The sequence below is a fragment of the Sceloporus undulatus genome, chromosome 9, assembly GCF_019175285.1.
Source record: "Sceloporus undulatus isolate JIND9_A2432 ecotype Alabama chromosome 9, SceUnd_v1.1, whole genome shotgun sequence".
Classification (NCBI taxonomy): domain Eukaryota; kingdom Metazoa; phylum Chordata; class Lepidosauria; order Squamata; family Phrynosomatidae; genus Sceloporus; species Sceloporus undulatus.
Window position 1 is genome coordinate 26,160,695 of NC_056530.1, and position 22,855 is coordinate 26,183,549.

Genomic DNA, 22,855 nt, shown 5'->3' on the forward strand with positions numbered 1-22,855 from the left:
CCCCCCCCCCACCACCAATTTTAACCAGAAAAGGACCCCTTGCACACAAGCATCAAGGTTGTAATGATGGTTATTTTTTAGTGTGCAGCTGGACCAAAAAATAAGCAGTTGGAGGAAAAAACAGTGCAGTTGGGAAAATGAAGAATGTTAGGGTTGCAACCCATCAACCCTTCAGCATGGGAGATGCACCAGTACCACACAAGCCCTGTGATCATGCAGCATTGTGCAATGCATGGCAAGGACTGCAGTGTGCAACACACAGTCGCAACGCACAGCATCCAAACTGGAGTGTGCAGTGCACAATGGCAATGTGCCATGCATAAACATATAATGTTCAATGTATTCTGCTGTTCTCGGGGGAAATAGATTGGCTATATATGGGGAATTATTTGTCCTTTATGCATAACATGAATTAGACACGTATTTTTCACTAACAGGGTGGCAGGCTAGGTTTCTTACATTCTTATAATGCATTCAGACAACTGGGCCCTTTTAATCTTACAAATTCAGTGCTCTGTTTCAAAAAATAAACACAATTGGTTTCTTCATTAATGGCAGTCCTACCTCCTTTTCACTTCCATTGTTGGGAAGATGACTCCTTGCTTGTATTTTAGGGTGTTGCACATCAGTTGCGCAATGCCAGTTTGTTAATGAGTTGAGAGGTTGCAATTTAATCTGTAGAAGGTGCAGCGTCTTCAGCCAGTGGGCATGTTCTAGCCCCAGACTTAAGCGGAGATAACAGGAGAGGGATGCAGGATGGCAGTCTTAAGGGCCAATATTCTCCTCTGGCAAAGATGCAGGGGGTTTGGGAAGCCTCCTCTGCCACATCCAGAGCCCAAAGTGCTTCCTGAGGGCCAGTGGAAAGTAACTTCAGGTGAGGAGAGAGGCCTGGGAAGGGAGACTCAGGTGCTGTGATGTGGTCTTGTCCCTTTTTGATAGCCTTCCCTTCCCAAAGAACAACAGGGCCACCTGGCAAAAACGCAGCCACTAATAAACACTTTTGCAATAATCAGTGCCAGGGCAGTGGTAGTGCCAATGCGAGCCCATGAGCCATGATACTCTGCAGAAGAGGAAAAGGAAGAAGACAGGTCAATGCGAGGGGAAAGGATTCCCCTTCCAAGGGAGCAGGGGCATCATTAGGGGCTGCAGGGGTCCGGACTGCACCGGGTGAGACCCCAGAGATGGGCTGTACCCACAGTGGGACTGGTTTGGCTGCTGGGTGAGTGAGAAATGCCATTGGCTCCCTTTCTTGGAGGCCACAGCACTGCCCACCATCAGCTGCCCCCTTGACAAAGTCCGCTGCCCCAAGCAAGGCTGGGAATTGAGGGGTCCGTGGGCCACCTGTAACCCCTGGAGGTCAGGAGGATTTTGGGAGCGGTAGTCCAACCATACTGTCCCAAGCTCTGGACAAAAGGCAAGGATTTCAATGAAGGGGTGCAGAAAGGAAAGAAGGGGGAATGTGGGGAGGTTAAACTCACCTGTGATAGAATTTGGCATTTCTGGGAGGTCCATTTGAGGGTAGAAAGGCAAGGCAGACTTTTCATGAGGCGTTTTTTGCCTCAGCTTTTGGGCTTTTACAATTGGCAGCTATTTATTTTGCTGTTGTTTTGTTCTTTGTGAGAATAACAATCACAAAACATAGTTATTCCCTGTTTACTTCTAGGGATGGGGAGAGAAGAAATATGTGCTTTGGGGACTATTATTATTATTATTATTATTATTATTATAGCCTTATCATTATTTTTTACTTCACACTTTGAATAAAAGGGGTTCATTTTCTGAGGTAAACTTTGGTACACACACCATTTGCAATCCTTCCCCCGCCTTTTTTGTATGCTATTAATTGTCCTGTTGTGAGCCACACTGAGTCCCAGGGTCTTTAGCCCTCTCTGCCAAAGACTGCTGTTGCCTCACCAAACTACAAATCCCAGGATTCCCTAGGATATGGAGCAAGGGCAGTTAAAGTGCTGTGAAACTGCATTATTTCGACAGTGTAGATACACCATGGATTGTGATTTTAGTTAGTCAATAGTTATGTAAATTCAATTTATCCCATAGGTCTACTCTAATTGGGCCTCATTAGAGTAGATTGATTAGAGATTAATTAATTAATTTAATTGGAGCCTAATTGGTCAGGCCTTTTGGAAAAAAGCAACAGGTTTATAAGAATAAGACTTTATTTCTCAGAGTCGCTTAATGGAAATATTTCTATGCCCCTCTTCAGAGGAAAACAATTTGAAAATCAATAGCCCTAAAGGGATGTCAACAAAACAAAGCTGATGCCTTGCTGGACTTTTCAAAAACCCTGCATTTATTGCATTTTCCCAGACTCAGCGCAATGGCCTCAGACTTTTCGTGAGGCGTTTTTTTGCCTCAGGTTTTGGCCTTTTGCAATAGGCAGCTATTTACTTTGCTGTTGTTTTCTTCTTTGTGAGAATAACAATAGCAATATATTGTTATTTTCTGTTTACTGCTAGGAATGGGTAGAGAAAAATATGCTTTAGGGACCATGACTATTATTATCCTTATTATTTTTTAATTCACACTTTGGATAAAAGGGGTTAATTTTCTGAGGTAAACTTTGGCACTCGCCATTTGCAATCCCTTTCCCCGCCTTTTTGGTATCTTATTAACTGTACTGGTTTTTAATGTTGTGAGCCACTCTGAGTCCCAGATTAGGAAAAGGGTGGGATGATGATGATGATGATGATGATAATTTATGTTTATTGAGTTTATACCCTATTTTCCTCCAATACAGATCTCAAAGCTGAATGAAATGTTTTCTGCTAATGAAGTCCATGATGTTTTCCACTAGTAATATGTGGCCGCTTGCAATATCTAAGATGGCTGATGTTCCTTCCTTCTATCTTCACTCCACCTTCTTCTTAGTATATTTTCTGCAAACAAGTGAAACATTGCCTGACCCCTTTCCTGATTGGGAACCATTTTGTTTCTCCATAGCCTGTTCTGTTTATCCTAAGTACAGATTTCTCATCAGGACAGGACTATCAAATGCATTGGCACTGCCATCCATGCCTTTAAGAGCCTGCCTTGGCTTCCAGGAGACCTCTCCAGTTTTTATACTGGGAGCCCCAGAGGGTGGGATGGTTTTGTAATGGGGCTTGTGCTCTTAGCAACTCAGAAGGGTGGAACGCTCCTGTTTCCCTTGGTTTTTGCAATTATGCAAGTCTTTCAGAAAGAAGGTGTGAGGGATCCCTTCTCTAGGCCATTTCCTCCAACCCTTGGGATCCTGCCATTCACCCTGCCCTAGTAGTCTCTTCCAGGATGTAGGCCTTTAGGGTGACCCCTCTCTATATGGGGACCAGTGGCTGTATTGTCTTGTGGGCTCCTTGTGTCCCGAATCTTTCATCAGGCTTGACAGAGACAGTATGCAAAACAAGGAATTACAAGTGGAAGCTCATTAAGATGTGGAAAATCTATATTGCTTTTATTTGCATACTGTCCTCTCCATTTTTTAGATTACATATTCACCACTTGGCTCAGCTTCATACCCCAAACAGTCAGTTCCTACAAAGGCAGTGGTTATCGAACTCTGAGCCTCCAGTTTGGGACTTCTACCTCCCAGAATTCCCGAGTGCCAGCCCTACTGCCTGGTCATTCTGGGAGTTCAAGTCCAAAATATCTGGGGGGACCAGAGTTTGAGAATGCAGGGCAAAGCAGGGATCTCTATAGATGGGCATTTAACTGGTGCGGAGTTTCTCTGCGTCCTGCAAAGAACTCAGGAATCCACCTCTCCCTGGTCTTGCTGTTTAGCCACCAAAACCTTGGTTTCCCCTGTTCAAAGAGTCCAGAGTTCCTAGCTGAAGACCCCCAAAGACCCTCCTGACTATGAAGAACCCTTTCCCCATTTGTGGATCCTTTTGCTGAGATCTCCTGTTTCCTCTTACGCCAACAGAAAACCTCTTGACTGAGCAAATGCAAGAGACGCTTTCCCATTAAGTAACTTCACTTTATTAAGTTTCGACAAAGAGCAGACATGGAGAAGTATGTGTGAGCCTCTTCAATGTTTTTACTCCAGCACTGTGTGAGAAATTCAACCCCAAATGCTTCTTTTCATAACTCCGCTCTCCTCGCGCATCCTTCCTGCAGCTTCTTCCAGCCTTTTGCACTCCCAATGCCCATCAAGACGACCAACAAAGCTGGACTGAGGTACTGGAAAGTTATGGGAGCCCCGCAACCCTGACAAAGGGAAGCGCAGAGACCAAACACCACTTGCTTTTTGTGGAGTGAGCAACAAGTGGGGGTCTCAGACCACCAAGGCTTAGGTTTCCCTCTGAATGTCCAGTATGAAGGACAGGAACTGGTTGTTAGTGGAAGAGAGGCTGATGGTTCAAAGGGAGCAGGGTCAAAAAAATAAAATGGAATGAAAAATGGGGGAAGAAAGAAGAAGTCGAAGGCAGATGGGAATCCACCCAGAAAGAAAGCTTCTTGATCCCAGCGCTCACTCAGCGGAACTGCAAGGGGCTGATCCTCAAGCCGATGACGTCCTTGCCAATCTCTGTCACCTGGAGGACCAAATGGGAGTGCATTAATGCCCCTGCAAATGGGGCCCTCCCTTGGTCTTTTCTCTCCCCATCTCTCGAAATGTCCCAGATACCCCAAAAAGGCCTCCAAAGCCCTGTAAGGTTTGGGCTTATATGCGAGTGAAGCAGAGGCATTTTGCACTTACGGTGGTGACTCTGCAGATCTGGCCCCGGAACTCAGGGCAATAGCAGGCTCCGCTCAGTGGACACTTCTCCACCGGCTTCCCCCGGTAGATGGGCCGGTAGGAGGCGGCACAGATATCAAACGGGTTGTGCATGTCGTAGTTCAGTTGATAGGCGTCTGTGGGGTTCTTTTCGCAGGCGGTGAGGATCTTACGGGTCTGAAAAGAGAGGCAAGGAAAAAAGGGAGAAAAATGAATGTTTCCAAAGGGAGACAAGTGAGGGCACTTATTTATCCTATTCATTTCTATCCTCGCCTTTCCCCCGATAATGAGACTCAGGGCAAATACTGTAATGTTATTTATAAAACAATACCGATTTAAAGCTACGCAAAAGCATCAACAAATGCATAAGTAATAAGCATTATTTTAAAAGATGCATTAAAAGCAGCAGCACCTGGCATTAGAAGCCCATCCCAGCCAGTTTCTAAAAGCCAGACAGCATTAAAATGTTTTAACTTTCTGGTGGAAGGACAGCAAGGATGGGACCATCCAGGCCTCCCTAGCAAGAGAGATTCAAAATCTGGGAGCACCCACCAAGAAGGCCCCGTCTTCTCCCTTGGTCCCACCAAACAAACCTGAGGAAATGGTGGGATAGAAAGATGGATCTATTTGTATGATCTTACAGCCGTAAAGGGCTTATAAAGAGAGATTTGGTTCTTAAGATAGCTGGGCTGGAGGTTTTTCAGGCAATGCTTCCAGGTCTGATTTCAAGTCCTTACCTGCTGAGCCACTTCAGGTTTGGGCCCCAGTTCCAAAAGGCGTCGAGCGAAGGTGGCGGCTGTCTTGAAGTTCTTGAGCTTGAAGAAGAGGTTGAGGGCTGTTCGAAGGACCAGGATCATGTGGACAGGCTGCAGGTTGGAGTGGGTGAAGTAGGCGGCCATCTGTCGGCAGAAGAACACAGGTTGCTTTCTGGTGCAAAGGCAGGGGTCAAAGATAAATTGGTTTCAAAGGGCTGCAGCCACTGTATTCTGTGAGACCCGGAGGTGCAGAAAAGGCAGGGTATGCAATAAATAAATGATGATGACAGGCAGAACCTGTATCACCATCTCACCTCGCAGATGCGCTTCTGCTCTTCCAGGGTGTCTTTGGGCAGCCTCTTCCTCTCAATCTCCATTGAGAGCCCCACAATGTACTCCCGGCAGATGGCAATCAGCTGCTGAGCCTGCAAAGAAAAGTGGGGACCCTTGGCACAAACGCAGGCAAATGTCCTGAGTCTGGGAGACACAATGCCACATAACCATAAGGCTATGGAATGTTGTAGTTCTGCATACTTTTTAGCCTCTGGTGCCAAAAGAAACTACAAATCTCAGGATTCCAGAGCATGGAGCCATGGCTGTTAAAAGTGGCGTCAAACGGCATCATTTCTGAAGTGCAGATGCAGCCAACATGGAAAACAAAGCATCCCAAACAGCCTCCTTGGATGCAGCTCAGTTTCATCTTTACAAATTGAAGGTGGCAGAAGTTGAAATGTTTTGCTTTCCACCTCATTTCTCAGTCCTGCTGCTTCATGGCTTCAATAAACATATTGGCCCTCACCTCTGCGATCTCCTGCTTGTTGTCCACCACCAGCAGAGGAACGCTCAAGAGGATGGAGCGGAACTTCTCCACCGCTTCCTCAAACTTTCCGGCGGTGGTCAGTTGGTAGCACAGCTGCAGCCGCTGGATCAGGTCGTTCAGCTTCAAGCCAACAGCCGGCAGGGCGTTTTTCAAGCCAGCATCCTTCCTGGTTTGGAGGAGAGAGGGGAAAAGATCTTTCTTTTTTCTTTAAGAGTCACTCCTGGCGTGAGCTTTGGCCTTTTTTGTGGGCACAGGATTCCCCTCGCCAGGGATTCTCGACATTTAAGAATCACCTTAACTGTCAATTGGTTGAACGTTTTTGAATATTCTTTCCATCTCTGAGTAAAAGTAAAAATGGACAGCGCTGAAAATAAAGCTGCTCAGAGAAAGGAAGATTTCTGGCCTCACTGTGACCTGCCATTAGCTGATGGGAGCCTAGAAACAAGGGCTTGTAAAGTGTGTCAACCCATGGCAAACAACCAGGTCCCACAGGTCTGGGCAGCCTCCAACCCCTGCAGAAAGAACACTGAACCCAGCACAGTGTTTGGATTGCCACTTACCAGTTGCGATGGGGGTATCCATACATGGCGGGGAGACTGGGCAGGGCCTGGTAGGTCGTCCGTCCCCGGGCATAAGTCTGCAGGAAGAGCTGCTTGTAGGGGGCGAAGGTGACTACTCCCACCTGGTCATGAAGGAGCTGAAGAAGGGAAAGGGAGATGAGGAAGCGGCATAAGAATATTTGGGATCCATATCAAGCAGACTGCAGCCTTTCTCCCACAAGCCCCTTACCCTCATGGCTGTCTCAAAAGATCCGGCCAGGATATGGTCGACGGGCAACTGGGAATTGTTACACCAGACCTAAGAAGTCAGGGAAAGTTCCACGATTAGGACCCCAGCATTCAAGAGGAAGGTTGAAACAGTATTTATTAAATTCTGAATCATAAAGACAAAGAGACAACATCCGATCAAAACAAAGAAAAAAAGAACATAAAAGGAAGAAAAAAGAAAAACATCCCATATATAGTATAATGCCTGTGTAGGGCTCAAACTACAACTCATAGGCTAACTAAAACACAGAAGGAATAAAAAGGCAACTAGAAGTGAAAAAGACCAATGAGTAAAAATTATATTGCTCTATCATTACAGATCTTTCAGAGGATCAAATCCTGATTCTGAGGAACCTTCCTTAGCACAAAAAAAAATAACCTCTTGTGTTTGGCAGGAGAAATGTCAAAGGATACCTTTATGGATCTTCATTTATCAATTATACTAAGGCCCACCATCTTCTCACTTTAAGCAGAGGAATAACGGATGAAGAAATCCGATTGACTTTGCTCTGTGCATGGCGACTGATCATTGCAAACCATCACATGCCTGCCTCTAATCCTCTCCCTTCCTGCCACTCCCTTTTGTGTCTGCTCTCTTGCCGTCCATTTTGGGCTGGTAGGACTGGCCCTCTTACCTGGGCAGGACTGGTGCCTTTGGTGGGTGGTACAAAAAAGCCGTCTTCTGCCTCCCCGGTGGGACCAGCAGGGACATCCTAGAAGGATGAGGGGGAAAAGGAAAAGGGTGAGCCCATTAGACAATGTGGAGGTGGAGGAGAACAAGCAAATCCCACCAGTTGACAATGAAATCCATGGAGCTCCTTTACCAGCTCAGGCGGGAGGTCAAGGTCCTCTTCGATCTCCCATCCGCCTCCTTCCTCTGGGCCTTTGGCCAGGGCTTCATCCCCAAAGCCTTCCCCAGCATCCACAAAACCATCTGTAAAACAGAGAGGATTAGGGCAATGGGTGAGAAATAGAGAGTGACAACATGCATGTTGTTTCCTTTAAACTGTTTTCATCCTATGGATTATTTAAATACTTTCTCAAAATTGACCTTGATATGATTTCACTTCTGTCTTTCAACAGGTTGTCTCCCTGATCCAAAATGTTGAAGACCAGAAGTATTTTGGATTTCAGATCTTGGAATCTCTGCATATACATACCACTCAAGTCTAAACATGAAATGTATGTATGTTTCACATATACACATAGCCTAAAGGTAACTTATGTATCATATTTTAAATAATTTTGCGCACAAAACCAGGTTTGTGTACACTGAACCATCGGAAAGCAAAGGTGTCACTCTCTCAGCCACACATGTGGACAATTTTATGTATGGTCAGGCATGAACTGTTACACCTGATGCATACAGAGATGCTGTAACACGTTTGCTTTTTCACTCCGCATGGTCCTTCCACCTTGATGTAGTAAAAGCAGGCTGGGATTTTGGAAGGCACTGGCTTGGACCTAGAGAGAAGCCCCAGATCCAGCTGCTGAGCCCTCTCACCTTCATCCAGCTGCAGGTCGGCATCTTCCCCCCAGCCTTCGGTGCCCACGGTGTCAATGTCGATGTCAGCTGCCAAGGCGCCTCCTTTGCCTGCGGGGAAGAAAGCTCAACGGTCAGACCTGTCATGGGAGACCAGACAGAGCCAGTGGCAGGGGTGAGTATATCATGGCAATCCCAAAGAAGGTTTTTTTGCCACAAAATACCTTTTAAGGGTTGTGGAGGGCACTTTTACCATGGTTGCCCCCTCCAGACCAATTAGGTCTAGGAAAGGCCTCTTTTCCAAACAGAAAGTGACCTCTGGTTAAAAATGGTTACTCCTGGGCATAAAATGGTCCAAGAAGATCTAAAAACACGGTGAAAATAGGCCCTAGAGGGTGTTTGGGGGCATTTGGGAGCAACTGACAAACGGCAGCCCAGAATCACAGAAGCCAAGGGCCACTTGGTCCAACCCCATTCTGCCAGGTAGGAATCCACAACAAAAGCCCTGGTGGCGCAGTGGTTCAATGCCTGTCCTGCAGCCATTCACTCAAAGCCACAAGGTTGCGAGTTCAAGACCAGCAAAGGGCCCAAGCTCGACTCAGGCTTGCATCCTTCCGAGGAGGGAGCTAAAATGAGTACCCAGATTGTTGGGGGCAAATTAGCTTCCTTGCTGATTAGCTTCCTTGCTGTTCACTGCTATGATCTTTGGAATAGCAGTATATAAATAAAACAAATTATTATTATTATTATTAAAAGGACACCTGGGAGATGGCCATCCAGCACCTGCTTAAAACTCACCAAAGATGGAGTCTACCACCCTCTGAGGCATTTTGCTCTTGAAGAGCTCTTGGAGTCAAGGAATTCTTCTCACTTTGGGTGACATCTGCCAGGGGCTTTTGAGGCCCGAGAGAATTTAGGGCAATAACCGCCCCTGGGAATCTCCATACCTTTGCTGGCGATTGTGCCTTCAAAGAAGCCTTTGGAGACCGTCAGCAGGGGCCAGTTGGTGTCCAGAGGCATGATGGGAGGCGGCGGCTGGAGCAACTGGGCGTTGGGGTCAATATCTGGAATCTGAAGGAAGAGGAGGAGGAAAACAAAAATGTTCAGAAGGCCCTGCAGGCCCTGAGATCTGAGGGCCAAATGCCTGCTAGCAAAGCTCCTTAACTTCTAGCCCCCTTTTTCACTTAAGACACTTCTGACCCCTCTCCACCAGCCGCTGGACAAGAAGATGACCCCAACCAGAATGGACACACTGTTGTACTTACTGTTTCCTTTTCTGGGTCAAAGGTCTCTTTCAAGCTCTGGGCTTCCTCCTCCAAGCCATGAGTAGCAGCTGTGAGGTAGGCCAGGGACTCTGATGAAGCAAGCAAAGGAAGAGGAAGGCCAAGATGAGACAAACTTCACTGCAGAGATCTCACTAAGTTAATTTCAGCAAGCCTAGATTGCTGCCACTTCCATTGCATCTGAGGAGTGTCTGCCCTAAATGGATGGGAAGCAGGGCAGGGTAGGCTCCCGTTCTCAGAAGCTGGACTGCTTTTGCTAGGGATCCCCAGATCCAATGTTTACTCACTCTGCCCGCAGTTCTTCAGGATCCTCACTCTCTCAGCCACATCTCCCAGGTACAAGGCGTTCTGGTAGTGGCCACTCATGTCCTTACGGATCTCAGCTGGAGAGAGGGAAGGGAAAGGAAGAAGGGTCACTCCACCAGAAAACCACATTCTCTCTTTCCACGAGAGCCACCATCCCTCTCCCTACGAAACCAAAGCCAACTGTCTTTCCTTTTTTCAGGATGGGCTTTTAAGGATACAATGCGCTGGGCCATTTATGCTTCAGATAGATTTTTAGAAATGACTTTTAATGTTCTTTACTTCATCAATTGTTCCAGTGTCTTTTACAGAGTTTTTAGATTTATACTTTTACTGAAATTTTGTGTATACTTTTTAAACTTGCCATGTTCATAACTATATTGTAAACTACCTTGATTCCTGGTACTGGGAGACAGACAGGATATAAAATTAATAATAATAATAATAATAATAATAATAATAATCCGCCTTGCCCCCCTTTATCTGGGCAAGATACATTTCCAAACTGTCTGCTGGAAGCTGACCATAGAATCACTCTGGAAGACCTCCCGATGCCTACAGAGACTGTTCTTAAGTAACCATGATTAAGTGAAAACACGGTTACTGATCCTGCGGATATATGGGGTGACCAGTTACAATGACAACAATAATGATGTCTCAGACTGACCAATCTTCATCATCTTCCGCAGCTTCTCCAGGTTGCCTGTGATCAGGTAGAGGAAGGAGAGCTTGTCAAAGTTTTTGGTGCGCTGGTAGCACATCTCCACGATCTGGTGGTTCCCCTGGAGCAAGGCCACCTCTCCCAGTTTCTCCCAGCAGTTCTTGTCATCCAAGGCCTTGGCTGCCTCCAGGGCAATCTAACACAACACAAAAAAGATTACACTGTGGTTCTGTGGTTTCCCAGTTGTATATACATTTCCCTCTACTTCCAAAGCTTAGTTATTGGGAACAAGAACTCTCAAGCTAAAATACTCCTGGCTTTTGTTTGGCCTTTCTCCCTTTGCCTTTGCTAACCACTTGAACACAGTTCCTCACCATTTCTCTGGAACTGAATTCAGCTGTTGGGGAAGATTCCCTCACCTCCCTTTTCCTTTGGATATCAGGTCCATGTCTTACCTCAATGTTGCCACACTCAAGAGCCAGACTGAACCGGGTCTTCTCATCCTTCACGAAGTGTAGGGCAACTTCAGGGTAGCCCTTCTTCTGGAGGTAGGCGATAATGGACTGGCCAACCAGCTTGGCGTTACGCACCATGTGGAGCACCTAAAGGGAACAGAAAAGGGCGCTACTGTTCTAGTAACAACTCTCTCTCCAGGACACCTTGCTCAAACCCAGGCTGGGCATGGCTAGCAGGAAGCCCACAAAACATGCTGTTCCTCCTGTCCCACCTCATCATATTTCCGGTTGATTAGAGCCAGCTTGAACTTGAACTCGGTTGGATCGATGGTCAGCACCCGGGGGCGGCACTCACGGTCCAGGCAGTAGACATTGTTCCCCTTCACCCGTGTCACGTAGATGGGCAAGTCCAGAGTGCGGATGATGCCATGATCGCTATGAGGTGGAATAAAGAAAGAGTGAACCTGGTGTTCAGAGACAGTCTCCCATCCAAGCATGAATCAGCGCTGACCCTGCTTAGCTTCCAAGAGAAGATAGGAATCTGGTGCCTTTTAGATCTTTAGGCCTCTTGTGTGCCTAAGTGCCTGTCCGTGGCTTACCCAGTGGTCACAGCATATTTGATGTGGTTGCTGGTGGTGTAGATGAAAACCCCGCTCTCATCCCAAGCGCCACTCTTGACCCGGATGTTCTCATGGATGTTGCAGAGCGACTCCAGCTTCCTATTGCAAATCATGATGGCTGGAGAAGAAAAAGACACAATTCAAAAGAGAGCAGACTTTTCAGGAGCCACCAGGGGAACAGAGCTGGAATCCATGCACTGGACAGGTTGGGATAATGGTAGGAGCAGAGATACTTACCACTGACAATGCTGGTTGGGGGATGCTGGGAGTTGCAATTCCCCAATGACTGGAGGGCTGTGCTTTGTCTACCATCCCCTGAGCTAACCAGACACTTAGTATGCAGGTCAGCTACTAAATCATGTCTGAGACATCTCGTCTTACCGTGCTTTGCCAGGAGAGCCACATGGGACATGTCAGATGACCAGATGACGTATTTCACCTTTGAGATTTTGACGGAGGCCAGAGTCCTGTATGGAACAACCACCAGTTCAAGAGGGCTGTTACTGAAGAGGCAGGTAGCCCTTGCTTCCTTCCCCATCCTTGCCCTATTTCACTTGCTACAGCAGGGATGTGCAGAGTCCTGAGATCTGAATGGGGTGTCACAGAAGAGAAAGAACACAGCCACATGAGGGCCTCACCGTTTCTGCTGCACATCAAAGAGGGTGATGGAGTCAGCATCCCTTAGCAGCAGGTTCCCGGTGCCGGCATAGAAGATCTCATCACAGTTGGGAACTTGAACCTTCTTGGTGATCTCGTTTTTCAGGTTCTTGATCAGAATCTGCCAACAGAAAAAACCCGGGGAAGTCATAACATTGGGGGATGAGGGAGGAAGGAGGGGGAAAGACTGCCATTTTCTGGGCCTTACCGAGTGCATCCGGTCCAAAACAGCAAAGCGGTTCCGAGCAACCCAGACCGCTGTCAGTCCGGATGAGCGCTTCCCTTCAGGAGCTGCAGGAAGACCAGGGAGAGGCTGTCAAATCAAGGTCCCCCAGCTCATCCCTAATCCCCATCAATCAGTGGTTCACCCTGCCAACACTTCCTTGCTAATTCAGATTTAACCTCAGGCTATGCTTGCATTCCAGGTCCTTTGGATTCTCTACACGGGCACCCAACATACAAGCCAAGCGCCACCACCGGCTGGCACAGGAGGGGAGCCGGCATCCTGGACTGACAGGCCACTATGTCATGCTAATGAGCAATGCCTCTGCCGCCAAACTAAGCGAGCGCTTGGGGGGGGGGTCTTGTATCCAACTGTCCCCCCTCCTGCCTACCACATGTGCCTCAACAGCTGTTGCCTGGCATTGAAAAACAGAGCCACTGGTGGCAGAGAGGCGGCACCCCACTGGGAAAGAGTGGCCCCAAGGGAACCGATGCAGCAGCTCTGGACATGTAAGAGGGGCTCCCTAAAAGACAGATAACAGCCCCCAGAAAATGAAAGCAGCTGATGTCAGCATGGTTGATCAATGAGGAGCAGCTTAGGGAGCTGCATATGTTTGGCTTGAGGAAGAGAAGGCCATATTTCAATATCTGAAGGGATGTCATATCAAGCAAGCTTGTTTACTGCTGCTCCAGGGACTAGACCCAGAGCAATGGATGCTCAATAGTCCAGCTCAAGAACTTCCTGAGAGTAAAAGCTGTTCAAGAGTGGAAGATGCTGCCTTGGAGGGCGATGGAGTCTGGAAGGTTTTAAACAGAGGCTGGATGGCCATCTGTAGGGAGTACTTTAAAAATATATGCGCAATACAGTCGGCCCTTCTTATACACTGATTTTTTATACACGGATTCAAGCATACACGGTTTGAAAATGTTAAAAAAAAGTATCAATTTCAACTATCAAACCTTGATTTTCCATTTTTTATAAGGGACATCATTTTGCTCTGTCATTATATTTAATGGGACTTGAGCATACACGGATTTTGTTATACACGGGAGATCTTGGAACCAAACCCCAGCGTATAACAAGGATCCACTGTAGTTTCTCAGGGACTTCTCCAAAGTCATCTAACTGACACAGGATATTTTGGAGGAGCTCCCACTTCCTTGTTAAAAGGCAGCAAACAGTAAACTAAAGGCAGCAAACTATAGAAAGCAGATAAAGAATATACATATAGCACACCATGACTTCTATTGGCAAGCTAGGCCTTCCTCCTTCCTTCCTTGTCTCTCTCTCTCTCTCCAAGAAAAGAGACTTTCTCCAACATTCTTCTTAAATGGAAAGCGAGGGAAGAAATTCTTCACAAGCCCCGCTCCCTCTTCCGTTATTGCAGGATAAGAAGAAGATGGGAAAACATCCCCAAAACTTATGTGGGAATGACCCCAATGAAAACAAGGCCAAAATGGAACCAGTGGAATTTCCACACCCTGCAAGAGGAAGATGCTTCCCCTGCCTTTATGGCTAACGGCTTCTGGCAGCATGAGGGAAAGCCATCAATCTGCTAATGGGAGAGAAAGAGAGGACCTTTTACTGCCATGACGTTAGAGGCAGAGGGGGAGCCAGGTGGAACTGGAACTCCCCAGTGGAACGTAAGGAAGGATGGACAGCCTTCCAGCAGCTCAGTTTTGATTTGCAGGACGCTCAAGTTTTGATGGAGAATTTGCCAGGAGGGAAAGAGAATCAATGCTGGACACTTTTACAGCCGCTTCAAAAGCAGCCAGGCGCACTCAGGATAAAGAGCAGATTGGCGGAGTAAATCCATCACAAGAGGGGAGCCGGGGAAGGGACCCTGCTGTGGGAAGAGGCAGGATGGAGAGTTTCTAATAACTGATTTATAAAATATATATTCGGAACCATAAAAACAGAGGGACAAAACCCATGAATTTTTCAAGTCAGAAGGGCCTTGCCAGGAGCCTGCCGGCTCTGCGGGATCGGTGGAGAAGGGGGCTGCTTGTGGAGGAATGAAGCAAATGACAGATGTGCCACCCTGCCCAGCTTACCATCAGGATTCTGGGAATCGGCATCCTTTGGAATGGTGTACAGGTCATAGGTGCTATTCTCCAGGTTACTGGCTCTCTGAGGAGAAGGAGGGAGAGAGAAAGAGAGAAAAGTTAGTCTTTACAATGCTAAGAGATGGCCCAAATGTGGAAAAGACATGGAGTTCTCAACAAAGCCTTTCTTCTGATGATGCAGAATGTGAGCATCAACTTACCGTACAAAGGAGGACAGCATTCTCTGCAGGGTTATAGGACATGTTGAACACAGGGAACTTGGAGCCACTGAGAAGGAGAAGAAGGGAGTCATGAATTTGCGTTGCATGAGCAGCAACCAGATAGGGAAAGTGTGGAACTACCTGCCACAAGAGATTAGGGCTGGCTCTGGCCCCTCCCTTCTAGCAGGTAAAGATCTTTTTATTAAAAGAAGCACTTGGCCATTAACTAGTGGAAATTACATCTTTTCCTCAGTCAGCACAGATTTGGTTACTTCTGGATTTAAATATATAAATAAGAAATGGCCTGGGGGACTTCCAAAGCTCAGTTTGGAAGCCTGAACTGACCCACTAAAAGGTCTCCAGGCACCTCAGACACCTGACCCTTACCTTCTCAGCTGCATCACCGCGACATCTTTGGAGCTGTTGAAGTCCAACTGACGGAGAAAGCGGTCCTTCACATAGTAGAGCATGTTGCCATGAACGGCGTAGGCGGGTCTCTCGCGTTCCAGCTTGAAGACAATCATGCCTCCATCATGGCCTGGAAACCAACAAGGGGAGAAATTGCATTTCAAGCCCATCACAGTAAAAAAGATTTAAACAGATCTACACCAGAAAATGTTACAGCACTGGTATGCAGGAACTCTTCATCCCCTTGTTGACTCTGTGAAACAAGGAAATGCAAAAAAAGAAGCATTCCCTAAAACTGGGGAAGAGGGGGAAACATCAACAGAACTTCAGCAATACGGACTTGTGTATTAGTTCATTCACAACAAGTGCCTTGTTAAATCAAGATTTCAAGATACAGACTAGTATTCTCACACACACAAAAAAATTATTACCCATAGGATGCTATATAGAGCAAGTGTGGTATAGTGGTTTGAGCACTGGACTTTGACTCTGGAGATGATGAAACATATTGGGGTTTTCTTGGCAAGATTTGTTCTAAAGGGGTTTGCCTTTGCCTTCCTTTGGGGCTGAGAGAGGGTGACTTGCCCAAGGTAACCCCTGGTCTCCAGATGGGTAGTCCAACACTTGAAACCACTACATCACACAGGCTCTTGTACAGAGGATTACGTTTTAAAATTATCCAGTGCACAGGTATATCTGATAATGGAGGATAATAATAAATAATAATAAATTTATTATTTTTATACCGCCCTTCCATAGATCAGGGCGGTTCACAGCAAATATCAATAAAACAATTAAGAATACATAAAAACACCCCTCTCTCACTGACCCCTCCCCCCGGGTAAAAAGCCACCACAGCGGCAAGACAGTCCTCCGCAGTTCTGGGGAGCTTCTTCCCAGGTGACATGGGGGGGGGGGCAGCGGCAGAAGTAGTCCTCCACCAGCTCTCAGGCAGTCCCCGATGTTGCTGGGTCTGCCTGATGGCTCCATCTGAGGCCAAGATGACAGTTGAAGAGGGAGGGGCCTCTTCCTCCAGGCAGTCCCCGATGCTGCTGGGTCTGCCTGATGGCTCCAGTATAATGCTTCCTATATTTGATGTAGCTAATATTAGTCTTTTGGAGACGGTTCTCAGTCATGGAATGGCACCTGACTCATCCAGAAAAGATATCTTTACCTGCAGCGAAGAGGTTAAGGTTAGGGTGAGCCGCCAACACCCAAAAGCGGTCATGGTCCCTGCGGAAAGTCTGGACACCGGTGCTGGGGAGGAAGAGAGGAAGAGAATGAGAAACAGAGATGGAGGAATTGATGCATAAGCCAATGCCAGCTGGAGTTTTTGCTTGAAACTGTGAACCATTGTTCAGAACATTGTCTCAAGCATGGGAGGGATAGCGCAAATGGCCACTCACCGCTTGGACATATCCCAGACGCGGATGCTCTTGTCCTCCGAGTTGCTAAGGATGAGCTCCTGGCGGGGGTGGAACACGGCACAGGAGACGTTGTTGTAATGGCCGCGGCAGGTGTCCACCTCCCAGGCTTTCGATTCTGGAGAAGAAGGGCCATGCTTAAGGTCCACACTAATCCCTTGCACCTTGTTCTAGTAACTCTGCCCAGCTTTTTATAAAGGAATTTAAAAATCGACAAGTGACTCCTTTGGTATGTCCCTTTGAACACCTGGGACATGCGGTGAAAAACATTCCCAAGAGACTCCAAGGTTGCCCACACATCTTTTGCCAACCCAGGCAGGGGAGCGAGAAGGGTCCTGCCAGGATCACAGTGGAGTTTGTGAGTTTTATTGAACAGGACTGTTCTCCAGAAAGAAAAAGTGGCGCTTACCATTCATCCGCCAAATCTTGACTTGCCTATCATCGGCCCCAGACACAATGAGAGGCATGGTGGGATGGAAGGCAGCCCAGTTCACACCTCGGTCGTGTCCCTAAGAGGAGGAAAGGGTCTCAGGTCAAAGCTGACGTTTGTTTTCTGCTGCTGCAGGGATTAGAACCTGAACCAATGGATTCAAATTCCAAGAAAAGAGATTCCACCTTTTTTACCCTAAGAGCTCTCCGACAACAGAACAGACTGTCTCAGAGGCTGGTGGACTCTCCATCCTTGGAGCTCTTTCAACAGAGATTGGCTAGGCATCTTTCAAGACTGACTGAGTTGGAGTACTTTTCAGTAATCTGGAATACCATGCACTATTCTGGGCATCACAGGTCAAGAAGGATACTGACAAGCTGGAATGTGGTCAAAGGATTGGACTTGATGCCCTTGGAAGTCCCTACTATCTCTAGGATCCTATGGTTTTGTGACCCCCCTCTCCACCCAAACCCTCAGGTGTACCTCGAGGACATGCTTCACCACCGCATCTGTTGTACCAAAAAGATCTACTCCGGTGATCCCTCGGACATCAGACTCCACAGCTCCAGGGGAGAGGTTCTTTTTCCTTAGGCCTTCCAGAGGGGAGGGGAAGAAACCAGCGACAGAGGAAGCAAATACAAGGTTACTGGCAGCCTATGGCAAAATCCAGGGAAGGGTCACATATTTAAATGAAACAGAATCAGACATAAAACCAGGAACACAGAGATGAGATCACACTGTTTTCCCCTCCAGGACACCTGCTAACACAAAAACCTATTTCTAGTTTGTATAAACATAAATTGTATGCTTTGCTAGGAAAACTAACACCTTTTTACAACCGGAAATGAAATTCACCAAGCCAGGAACGCTGCTGTCAAAGTCACCTGGAGTATGACACTGCGAATCAAAGGGAACAAATGAAAAAGGCAAACCTGTTCCTAGCTGACTGGACCCTAAATATTTTGATGTTTTTTAAAACAAAATGAAGAGGAGAACAGTTTGAACAACTAGCTTGACTGTTAACACAACCGCTCAGGTTACCATAAACCAGACAGGGATCCCGACACAGTGGAGAGAGAAATCCTGTAAGGCATATGGGTCACCTCTTCTTCCTTTCTGAGCTGGGAGCAGAAGGATCAATGGGGAATGTTTGGTCCAAGGAGAAAGCGTCCCACCGTGAGGCTGCAAGAAGGCAGCAAGGGGAACTGAACGGCAGATGGGAAATTTCTGCAGTAACTACCCAAGTCCAGAGGGAAAGGAGGACACCTCCAGAATGAACCAGCTTTTTCATGTTGTGGGAGGGAGCAAATGGGGAGGAGGAGTGTGAGAAAGAGCAGAGCGGCGGTTAAGAGAAAAAACGAAGAGCTGATTCATGCGCAGGCAGGGGAGCTGGTATTAAAATGGATCCTGAATGACCAGGTCAAGACTGAAGACAAAGCAGCACACCGGACATAGCCTGCAAGACTCCTTACCCATGAGGCTGGGCAACTGCTGGGACTTGCAACCCCCAAACCCCACCCCTGCTCCAGAGCTGCCAACATTGCCCCATTCCTGCTTATTTACTGCCAGGAACCTCACCAAACCCTGACTATAAGAAGAAAGAGGGCCTGGTTAAAAAAAACGTGGTTAATTGTGGTTAGCTTCAGCCATTCAAAAGGACGCCGGATTGCTGATATAGCAATGGAGTTAAGCTTCCCGCCCACCTCCCCACCATCCAAACATTGAGGGCAAGTGCAGCTTCCACCTGGATTAAAACGAGGGCAGGAAAGAAAGAGGTCATTCTGAAACTCCACCAAGAGGCTGTGGTTAGTGTCACAAGCAAGGCAGCTTCATCATTACAACACAAGGAGCCCCCCCCCCATGCATTTTAATACAGCAACCGGACGCCAGACCCAACCTGTGTCCATTCCCTCATTCTCTCTTCCTCTTGGCAGAACAAGGGGATGCTTTCGGATGAAGTGTTGTGCTTCTCTTTCATTGTATTTTACATGTGTTTTAACTTGGAATTTTAAAAATACAACTCGGGATTCGCTGTGTTGTAACCTTTGTCAAAAGTTGTTTTCGGTTTGAGTTGTGCTGTGGTTTTAAATGGCTATAAGCTGCCTTGAATCCTATACTGGAGGAAAGTAGGAGATGTTTTAAATAAATAAAATATGCTGTGCTCTGCCGTCCCAGAAACGGAGCAGGGTCCAAGGGGGCAGAGGACAGAACCGTTCCCATCTGCACTGTCGACACAGATGCCGGCTTGGCCAACTTGGCTGGGGCTTCTGGGACTTGAAGTCCAAAACACCTGAAGGACTACAGTTTGGGGACCACTGGTTTATGACAAGACCTTAGCAATACAGTTCTACTCTGCACAGCTGCTGTTGGAGAAATGTATTTGGCTTGTTCTAAAATTAGTGTTTTGTGGGAATGTTTTGGGATCTTTTCATGCAGTTTCAGGGAACCATATTCTGCCAAGAGGAGAAGCAAGCGAATGGAACAACACAGGTATCGACAGAAGAGATTATGAAGCTCTCCTGGTTAGGGAGCACATGCCTTGCGCACCCACCGCCCTCTCCACCAACACAGCTGGGTCATGTCTGAACGTGTGCTACAAAACCCCAGCAACCGCCCGGCTGAAAACTGCAGTCCAGAAAGTGGTGAGTTTTGCGTCTTCGCAGAGAGCCAGGGCTCACTTTCTCAAGGATGAAACCTGGAATTCGGTTAAGGAATTTAAGTTCTAGCTGTGTTGAAAACCACTGTTTTAAAAGAAGGTATTGGATAGGAAATGGGTAAATCCCAAAGAAGGTGGCAGTCTGTGTACAGCTATGGGTCACGATGGGTAAAACAAATCTCCAACTCTGGAGGCAGTCTATCTAAATTCTGGTTGCACATCATGGCTGTGCTGATGGAACAGCTGGATACCTGATCTTTGAGTGCAAAATAGCAAAAGAAGCCATATCATAAACATTCCTAGTGTATCCTGTTCTTCCAAGAGTCCATGGCATCTTCTATTAAACTGGCCCATTGCCATTTGCGTGTGTGTGTGCATGCATTTCTCTTCTTGCTACTCCATCTTGCCCAGGGTTACCCCAACTCCCCTTCCTTATCTCCTGTCTCAGTTGCGCTCTGCTTTCAGGGACTGCAGTTTTCAGCAAGGCCTGTTTGCCAGACAACCCCCTCGACCTGCGCAGCTCACCAGAAATATCCCAAACCCGCACAGTCTGGTCCAAGCTGGCCGACACCACGAGGTCCTCCGAAGGGTGGAACTGGGCGCACATCACGTAATGGTTGTGTCCGGTCAGCACGCTAGAAAGGAGGCGAGGAAGGAGAAACAGGCACACGCGTTAGCAAGGGCTCACTTTCCGATTTGGGCCAAAGATATAGTAGAATGAAAACATAACATAACACAGATTCACACTGGAGGACTTAGCACAACCTAAATCTACCCAGTAGGCTTCGTGTCTGCGTGGCATTGCTTACCAACCTCTTGCACCTATCTTTGACAGCATTGTATTCTAAGGATCAGGTACATGAATTGTGGGAACATTTTGGAAGGAACTACAGAAAGCGATGACAGGTCGACTATTTATTAAAGCATCTGATTCTGCCTAATGACTAGAGAACGGATGCTCATGCTTTCACAAATGTTTGGGCGCTGCAAACAGACAGATCTGGCTTTGCAGGTCTGCCACGAAGAACTGTTTCTCCGGATTACCAAACGCAAGTCCTGGACTGCCAGTTCCAAACCCGGATCGTCTGATCGTCGGAAGCACTGAGGATCCAGGGGTATTCCTACAAAAGAAGAAAACGAAGGCGGGTATATTTCACCAGACAGAAGCTCTTCAGAGCGAAAGGAGGCAAGAGACTTTCTTCAAACTCACATGATGGAAGAAGGTGGTGCGGATGTAGTCCAGGTGCCCCAAGAGGGTGAAAAGGCAGCGACGGAGCTTGTAGTTCCAGACCTGAAGGAGAGAAAAACGGAGGAAGCATGGCAGACTTCCTGGCAACTCAGCTGCTAAAACTTCTAGACTTGCGTATATACAGCAAATGGCTAAAACAAACTTTTCCAAGCTCAGGACCCTCTTTACCTTAATTTTGTAGTCATCTCCTCCGGACACAAAGAGAGGCTGCTGCTTGTGGAAATCGATACCCCTGACTGGGCCTAAAAGACAAAACACAACCAGAGATCCAGTCAGCCCCAGGTCGACTCCAAAGGAAGGAAGGCAATGGGAAATGGGACTTCCTAAGAGTCAGGGCTGTTTGACGTTGGAACACACTCCTTCCTTGGAGATTGTAGTGGAGTCTCCTTCCTTAGAGGTCTTTAAGCAGAGGCTGGATGGCCATCTGTCAAAGTGGGGGTGCTTTGATGGAGAGTTCCTGCATGGCAGAATAAAGGGGTTGGACTGGATGACCCTCAAGGTCTCCTCCAACTCTATGATTCTATGAAAACCTCCTCTGATGAAACCTTGCCAAGAAAATCCCACGATAGGTTCACCTTCGGCTCAATGTAGGTTGGAAAGGACTTGAAGGCGCACAATAACAACAACGAAACACCCATTGCTCCGCATTGGAAAAGGTTCTAGGAAGCTTTCCAACAGGGAAAGAAGCATCTCTTGTGTGTTTGAAACCGCTGGATCCACCATACGCCGTCAAACACACTGCAACCGTACAGTTTTACTAGCATTGAGGAGGCTGCCATGCTCACGGGCTCCGAACTCACCGTCATGTTCATCGAATTTGTCAATGAGGGTGCACATGCGATAGTCCCAGAGCTGGATGACGCCGTTGTGGAGGCTGGTGAGGATCCAGGGCCGCTTGGGGTGGAAGCTCAGCCCTGGGACCAGAAAGGGAACAAGAACACTGCTCAAATAGGTCTTCCATCCTTGGAGACCCACAAGCCATGACAGTTAAAAGCAGCGTATAACTGCATTAAACTCTGCATTGCAGAGGAAGCCACAAAAAGCTCGATATCCCATCGAAACTACAAATCCCAGGATTCCTCAGCCACAGCAGCTTAAAGGGGTATCAAACTGCATTCAATTCTGCCTCAGTTTCTCCAACCCAGTCTCTCTTAACATAACTGACCATAGGCTGCATCCACACTGCAGGAACAATCAAGTTTTGACACCACTTTGACTATCATGGTTCAGTACTATGGAATTCTGGGAACTGTAGTTTTCTGTGGCACCAGGACACTCTGACACAGGAGGATAGATGCCTCCCAGAATTCCACAGCATGGAGCCATGGCAGTTCAAAGATGCAGTCCCCCCCCCCCCCCCCCCCCCCCCCCCCTCCCAGCCGTGTTAATTAATCATAATTAATAGTCAATTAGCCTAAGTGGGGGACCTTTGACGCGCGCAGACTTGGTCTCGAACTTGGTCAGCATCCTCTTCGGGGAGAAGGTCTGCCTTTAGGTTCAATCTTCCTCTGTCAGCCACTTCCACGTAGCCAACACCATCGCCACTTCCGGTCGGGGATCATAGAGAGTCTATGGGAAGGCTCCGTTGAAATGGCGGCCAGAGCGTCCCTCCGAACAAGATGGCGGA

The 22,855-nt window shown here is 47.4% G+C and overlaps 1 protein-coding gene across 1 annotated transcript; it reads right to left on the reverse strand.

The window, feature by feature from the left end:
• Window positions 1–3,956: 3,956 nt before the first annotated feature.
• Window positions 3,957–22,804, reverse strand: COPA (COPI coat complex subunit alpha). Its single transcript, XM_042439265.1, has 33 exons — window positions 22,656–22,804; window positions 22,029–22,142; window positions 21,397–21,470; window positions 21,190–21,270; window positions 21,024–21,100; window positions 20,505–20,614; window positions 17,807–17,916; window positions 17,303–17,402; window positions 16,876–17,011; window positions 16,644–16,726; window positions 15,449–15,599; window positions 15,062–15,128; window positions 14,850–14,925; window positions 12,781–12,863; window positions 12,554–12,693; window positions 12,297–12,382; window positions 11,895–12,033; window positions 11,568–11,730; window positions 11,296–11,442; window positions 10,847–11,036; window positions 10,164–10,259; window positions 9,859–9,947; window positions 9,541–9,664; window positions 8,615–8,704; window positions 7,935–8,044; window positions 7,746–7,823; window positions 7,073–7,141; window positions 6,844–6,980; window positions 6,263–6,449; window positions 5,778–5,888; window positions 5,446–5,607; window positions 4,691–4,885; window positions 3,957–4,526 (listed from the first exon to the last, which is right to left on the reverse strand). The coding sequence occupies exons 1-33, from the start codon at window positions 22,693–22,695 to the stop codon at window positions 4,467–4,469; spliced, it is 3,675 nt and encodes a 1,224-aa protein (XP_042295199.1). The 5' UTR covers window positions 22,696–22,804; the 3' UTR covers window positions 3,957–4,466.
• Between the last annotated feature and the right edge of the window lie 51 nt (window positions 22,805–22,855).